The 7,762-nt window shown below is 40.8% G+C and overlaps 1 protein-coding gene across 1 annotated transcript; it reads right to left on the bottom strand.

The window, feature by feature from the left end:
• Nucleotides 1-1,425: 1,425 nt before the first annotated feature.
• LOC306762583 (homeobox protein Hox-D9b-like) lies at nt 1,426-4,081 on the bottom strand (the record flags this gene model as incomplete). Its single annotated transcript, XM_079249117.1, has 2 exons — nt 1,426-1,670; nt 3,391-4,081. The coding sequence occupies 2 exons, from the start codon at nt 4,079-4,081 to the stop codon at nt 1,426-1,428; spliced, it is 936 nt and encodes a 311-aa protein (XP_079105243.1).
• Nucleotides 4,082-7,762: the final 3,681 nt, after the last annotated feature.

Raw genomic sequence — 7,762 nt, forward strand, 5'->3', positions numbered from 1 at the left:
TCTCTGATGGAACTTTTTACCTCCACGCCTTCGTCTCATTTATAGCCATTCATGAGCAGTTGGTTTGATTTGCTTTCCTTCTCTTTTAATCAGCTCAGTCCCAACTTCTTTCCAGTGTTGTTGGCTGCAGGTTTAAAATGACTAAAAAAAAAAAAATCAGAATTTCTCTAATTTTCAGTAAAAACACAGTTTATATGATTGGAAAGTTAGAGGATTTATATAAGAAATGGGTTTGAGTGCATGTAAACACACTGGTAGTATCTGTACTTAATAATGCGTGTTGGCTGGTTAGAGGCCCTGCAATGGACTGGCAAGCTGTCCAGGGTGTACCCCGCCTTTCGCCCAAAGCCAGCTGGGATAGGCTCCAGCTTCCCCGCGACCCTTCATTGGATTAGGCAGTTAGGAAAATGAATGAATGAATGAATGAAAGAATGAATGGCTGGTTAGAGAAGAAATGATCATCTCTTGACGTCTCATTATGCCGGATTACGTCTGAAGTGCACCATGATTTGCACGAATCCTTTCATCACATCCCGTTTCACATGTTTGTCCCATTTGCATGATGCGTCACCTCTAGCTACGTGCACCACTCAGACATTTCACACGTTGACACGCGAGGCTTTGGCTTGTGATGCATTCACATTTCCACGTGAAAACATGTTTCTTTGTTTGTTTTGTGAGATTTATGACATCACAGGCGTGAATATGCAAACATGCAAACGGTTTAAAAATACACATTTTTAATCACGCTAAACTAATCATTTGAAAGCATTTAGTCATTTTTAGCTTCTGTTTGCATCTTTGCCTCCGTGTTGTTTGTTTTTTAGGCCCCTGGTTCATCCTGATCATGTAAGCTTTCTTATTGTTTTATCATTTTATCCACAAGTTCATTTTAATTTCTCCTAACCACTCTGGATCTATGTCTGGGCCGTGCAGGGCAGGTGTTTTGGCATGTAAGCACTCACGGGACGTAGTTCTGCTCTGGTTAAAGCAAATCTCAGGAGGATGACAGCTTCACTGTTAAAGCACAAAACATCTGAAAGCACTGGCGCTTCACTGAAAGTCAAGCTCGTCTCAAACGCTTCCAGTTTCTGATGCGACAGATGAGGAAAAAAACAGCATGTCCTTGATGTGAAATCTCCCTGTAAATGTTACAGAGTGTCCGACATGCAGATGGAGGGATTCTCCAGCAGAGTTCCGGTTATGTGATGTTTTCTTTTAAAGGTGTTACAGCTCATCCCAGTCTCCCCAGTTGAGTTTTACCACTGCAGTTTTCTAAGGCGGCTATGTTGACTCCACGGTCCGTTGCTTGGTAACAGCTGATCGTTGGGCATCTTGGAGCACGGCCTTTCCTTTAATCAGCTGCAACCTCGCCACTTCCTCACCCATCCCTGGAAAAACGTGCCCACCCTCCGGATGGATCTATCATTCATTAATACTCCTTCGCTCCCGGATCATCAGCTTCTTCATCTTCATCCGCCGGTTCTGGAACCAGATCTTCACCTGTCTCTCTGTCAGGTTCAGAAGTCCCGCCACCTCCAGGCGCCGGTCCCTGGTCAGGTACATGTTGTAGAGGAACTCCTTCTCCAGCTCCAGGGTCTGGTGTTTGGTGTACGGACATCTCTTCTTCCGGGTTGATTTGGCATGGATCCAACTGGCTGATGGATTTTCTGCGAAAGGAGACGTGGAGGCATAGATTTTTACTTACAGCACTCACCAGTGTGTTTACTTTCCTCTCGCCTGTGTGGGTGTGTGTGTGTGTATGTGTGTGTGTGTGGGGGGGAGTGTGTGTGTGCAGTGTGAAGCGGCTGAAAGACTGAAGAAAACATCGTAAGAAAGAAACTTTATGAGCCTCCAACTTTTGGCTCATTAAAGAGAAGAAACAGCCCCACATGCTGCAAACTGGGCTTCATAAATCCAGACTTTCTCAGTCGTTTAGAACGGCGTTTGTTTGATAAAGACTAAAACAATAACCTATTCATTTCAATAAATTTCACACAATGGGACACTGAATTAAGTTTGTGATTTCTTATCCAGCTATAAAACTTTTTCAGATGAATTTTGGAAGGACACCAAGCGGCTATAAATACAGAGGCGTATAAAACAATAAAAATGGCTTAAATCTCAGCCTGAGTGTAGAAACAGAAGCTCCACTGTTGGATTACATAATTAAACTGCAGAATCTGCAACAGATATGACATTGTTTCTGAATAAATACAAAAGCAACTGGATATGTTTTGTTGATTTGCCTCAACCTAAGAATTAATAGCAATACAATGATTAAATACGCTTCAGGTTTTTAAAAATACATTTTAATCAGATTTTCAGGTAATTAGTTGCAGATGAAAATGTATAAATTCTTGTTCCGTCATGCAAATTGTGTAAAATGAGGCTATTTTTGTTGCATTTTTCCTACTCCAATAAGTTTTAGGTTGCTGTTAAACATTTATCTGTTTTCTGTTATTGTTTTATGCTGTACAAAACAAAATAAAATGATCTCATGTGATGAATATATTTACCATCTACTTTGCACTTCATCTTTATTCAAACTCAACTAGAGAATTAAGATCAACAAGCAGCTAATTACTTAATCCTAAATACTCCCTGTGTAATAATACCCATTTTGACTTTTTAAAACACGTCTTTTGCTGAAAAAAAAATATGCAAAGCATGATCCAAGTTCAAATAAAATCACAAACCAAGAGCAAAAGATCCACCTAACGCCTAATAAACAAGATGAAGAATGAATCTAATCCACACACAACCGTTGGCACAGCTGCAGCTTGCAAATGAAAATGAATTCCAAACCAGCTTCACACACATCCAGTCTGGTTTTTTATTAGTTTGTAACTTTCTTTTATTGATTTTTATTTATTGTCTTGTATTGTTTCTTTCCACGTTCCTGATTTTTTTTCCTGGCCAAACAGATTCTAATCTAACTGAGGGTGAAAAAGCAAATTAAATTATCTTTCAGGTTTAAAAAAAGGCCAAATGTCAGTAAGTTTAAGGCATGCAAGATCTGTGTAAGTCATAAAAAAAGACTATAAATGACAAATTCCTCATGAAAAGGCTCCTCATCCTACGTGTTTGTCTGATTAGCAGGAGGAATAGAAACACTCTCACGTCTTGCTGCACATCAGGAAAAACAGGAAAAAAAAAACCAACCTGCTTCTCTCCTTTAGCGACGTTGCTAAATAACAATAGCACCTTAATTATTTTAATGGACAATAAAGTTTTATATTTTACCGTTTACAAGACATTTATAGGGCTATAAAAGTTCCACACACTCACTTCCAAACAATCCCCCTCTGAAACACACTCACACACACCTGTGTGTTGGCACTCCTTACAGCTAATAAACATTCCAGAGTTTAGTGAGGCCGTCTTTACCCGGGTCAAGCTGCTGCTGTGCTTTTCTCTCCTCGTCCTCCTTCTTGGGCTCCGGCTTCCTCCCCAGCTCCTCCGCGGTCCCGAGCCGCTCCAGGACCACGTCGGCCGGGCTGGCGAAGCTGGAGTCGTCGGGGCTTCCGTGTGACAGCGGAGAACTCTCCGGTTTAATGGCCTCATACGTCGGGCTTGGGTTGGAGAGGTCGCCCTGGGCGGGAAGACACGCGGGGAAACTGGCCGAAACTTGCGACAAGGCGCTCTCCGACGTGGGGGTCGCCCCCTCCCAGCAGCGGACGAACCTGCTGTCGGACGCCGCCGCAGACGCAAGGTGTTCGGCGTGGCTCGGAGCCTGCGGACCGTAGTAGGGGTGGTGGTGGTGGTGGTGGTGGCTCAGGAGGGGGTGTGGGTGGAAAAGGCCGGGGATGGACGCACCAGGGGCGGACTGCAGCTGTGGAGAAGACGACGAAGGGGGAGTAGTGGTGTTTGTCCAAGGAGAAAAGCCATTTAGGCTGGCTTTGTTGGAAAAATGTGAAAAATCCGGGATGTGTGCGCCGGGGGTCCCTTCCTCCTCCGTTCCCCGGGCTGGCTTCGCACAACCGGCGGCCGAACCCTGCAAGCCTCCCGGGATGAAATGCGCGCCGTACGGCTCCTCGCTCTGCAGACCCATCATGGAATAATAATTCGTTAGCGACATGTTTATTTTATTATTTCAATAAAAAGACACTTAAGTGCGACTGTAAAACGTTAGATGGGCTGGTATAGTGGCTTACATCCTCCCCTAAAATGGTAGTATTTTTTTTCCTGCCCTTACCTTCTTCTCGGCTGCTGATTGGTTCCAGTGTGGGTCACGTGGTCAGACTGTATTCAGCCAGTAAGGGAAATAAATCAAATCATTCTTTTGTGTTCAGATTTGTGAAATCAGGCCGCTGCAGGTGGACCTGGAAGTACGATTTATATTTCTCACTTTCTCTACTTTTCTTACAAGTTGAATAAAAAGCAAATTGGAGTTTTTTTTTGTTTTGTTTTTTTTGTTTGTTTTTGGGGAGGGGTGACACTTCGTTTCTTTTTAAAACTCACTTTATTCTCACACTGAGTAGCTTTTTATCCTCTGGCTTTTGCTGGTGTGTCAGGTCCTTTCCCAGATCAGTCCAGCTTCCAGGGAACATATCCTACCTGGAAATTCCTTTAGGATGATCCAAAGCTTTCTGTTGTGTTTACGGCTGGAGCTTCTGTTCTAGATCTGGATTTGGATCATAGGACCAGTCCTCTTCCAGTCCATCTGCTACATGATTTTCGGTTTATTTTCATTTCATTTTATTTGCTCTCGTGAGTAGCAGAATTATGTCAGGGGCTGGTGCAAACAAGGCTTGGGGCTTTTTCACCTCAGAGAAAAACGGACCTGATCCTGGTAAATAACCAGACAGGCCAACACACATATTTCTTTGGCATGATTTATGATACACTCTTCCAACCAGAGGCAAATGAAAGGAATGAAAGGTTATACACACACACACACACACACACACACACACACACACACACACACATATATATATATGTATATATATATATATATATGTATATATATATATATATATATATATATATATATATATATATATATATATGTATATATATATATATATATATATATATATATATATATATATATATATATATATATATATATATATATGTATGTGTGTGTGTGTGTGTGTGTGTGTGTGTGTATGTATACAAAATTGTGAAATTTGATTTGTCCTAGTAAATATAATTTCAAATACAATCTATGGTTATTTTATTTGAATTTACTAGACGTGGGTGGTTTTTATTCTGTTCTAGAAATCAAATTTCTTCATTTGTATAAAACGTTTTGTAAAATTTGTGAAGCTTTTTCTGACTCAACGGGCCACAAGGTTCCTGACCGAAAGCACAATCTGCTTAAAAATGTTCCATTTTGAAGGGAAAGGAAAAACCACAGCATAATAATGCTACCATAAAGCAGCTCACTGTGAGACAGTTTTTTAGATTTATTTTGCACTTTCAAATGATCTTTCAAATGATTTTTAAATGTAAAAATAACTATTTATTAACCTACCTATGATACATTTATTCTTATGCTGCTGATTTAATAACTGCTAAGATTTTTTTAAGCAAATACGCGTAAAGATTATCACTGTATCTGACTCAAATGTCCAGAAATCTGCGTCCCAGCAACCAAACCCAATTTTCAATAATGATTCTTCCAGCCTTAATGTGGACTGTAAACTGTACAATTGGCTAATGTGAACATAATTTTCATTGTATTTATCCCCACATAACCTCAGATATATTCAAGTGAGCCAATCGCTCCGATTTACAAACAAAAATCTATTTAAGTCCAGATCTGAGCGGATCTGGTGAACCGGATCACTGCCCGTTTAGGAGATTATTTAGGAGCAAAACGATCAATAAAACTGCAACATGTTTAGTCATTTCTCTTTAATAGCTCTTCCTCATGTTGTTAGTGTTTGTGTGTGAAAGAGAAATTCCTCTGGCTGCTGGAGAAGATGACCATCGGGCCTCCAACGCAGACTTCCATCGCGCTTCTTTTCTGCGTTCTTTGCGCCATCTGCCGGCCAGGCGAGGAGAAGCAGCCTGCAGGCACCCCGCAAGAATGTCTGAATGTAAACATTTCAGGGGCCTAAAGCAGGTTTTCATCTGAAGAGCAGCACTAGATCATTGCTTTAGGATAATACTTCCAGGTATATTCTAAATAACATTTTAATTTCAATCTTAACCAACATCCGTTTAGCCTAAATCATGTCTTAAATATTCTTCTTCTTATAAAATGTCTAAAAGAAAAAAGAGTTATGTGACTTTTTAGGTTCAGTTTTGACAGCCAGTTTACTTTTCAACCCAAATAAGTCATTGTTTTGACGGCCCAGTTTTGAGGCACTTTATTTCCTTTTCATTTAGCACATAAGTCCTGCATCTGACAGCTGCTCTTAGTGGTAACAGGAACATTTATAATTCAGCTGAGCTGCAGCTGGAGGCACGTAGCAATCAAAGAGTGAATGAAATGTGTCGTGACTGCCTGTAGGTGGCAGTGTCATAATAAATGTCCCAGTAATGAAGATGAGGGTCAAGCTGAAGCTGCTGTAAAAGAATACGAAGTGTTGGACGTGTAAAAGTCACTCACGGCCACCGTATAAATTTATATGACAGTCTGAAAGAGGCCATGAGATGATGCTGGCAACGATGCCCACTATGCATTGCACTGAAGAGGTGCCAACAAGTTTTGGAGATGAGTATTAACACATTAGGCTGCTGTTATGATTTGTGAAATATGCTTAAACATCTGCTTTATGTCTTTGCCTTTATATATTCCTTATACGGCCTTTGCTTTTAACACACTAGAATGAACCCACCGTGGTTCTAAACTCTTATATCTGCAATACGTTAATTAAATTCTGACTAACATCTAAAAATTTTATGTCCAACCAATTCTGTTTATTTGTCAGAACCAGTGTTACCACAGCAGCCAGTATCATTACAAACCAGTGGTTGCTCTCCTGCCTCCTCCTCCAAAACATTTCCTACACAATCCTTGAAAGCGTATGAATGAAAATACCCAATTTTTTATGAATTAATGACAGAATCAGCACAAAAAAGTAGCAGTTTTGGTTTGGGCTGGGGGAGTAAGCCTTGTAACCGAGTTTATTGTCGGTCATGAGGTTGAATTCCTTCAGTTCCAACCAGACACACAATCTCCCCTTTCATCTCCTTGTCTTCCTTGACGTCACACATAAATACACACTCGGCCACATTCCCACTCTCACACAGACTGAGAGAATGTGTGAGACCAAGAAAGAGACATGCAGACTTTCTGGATTGCCCCAATAAAAGTAATCAATGGTGAAAACGGCGGTTATGACGGTGGGGTGTGTTGTGATTTGTTTGCGGTTCAAGGTTTATTAGCAGCCTTGGACTCATTGTGTGTTTCTGCTGTCTGGACCCCTGTTGTTCAAAGTCAGGACCCCATTTGCAAAAAGAGACAGAATACAAGACTGAGACGCTCCCTTCCATCTTTTTATTAATAATACATCATTTAGGCATTTCTGCGCTTTGTTATGGAATGTTAACGCTGAGGTCATAAAAAACTGCTTGACGACATGCTTTTTGCTTTACAGCCTATTTAACTATGCCTCTGGGCATGCTTAATTTGTTGCAAAAGTAATTGTGCATGACACTAACTTCACTTTGATTCTGTATAAAAACACTTTGGTAAGTGAGACCTGAGACAGCAGTGCAACAAACTGGCATTTAAAATGAGACGTATCCTCCAACAAGCCTTTAAAACCTCGAAACTGGTTTGTGCCAGTTTATTTTACAG

The sequence above is a fragment of the Telmatherina bonti genome, assembly GCF_933228915.1.
Source record: "Telmatherina bonti genome assembly, chromosome: 11".
Classification (NCBI taxonomy): domain Eukaryota; kingdom Metazoa; phylum Chordata; class Actinopteri; order Atheriniformes; family Telmatherinidae; genus Telmatherina; species Telmatherina bonti.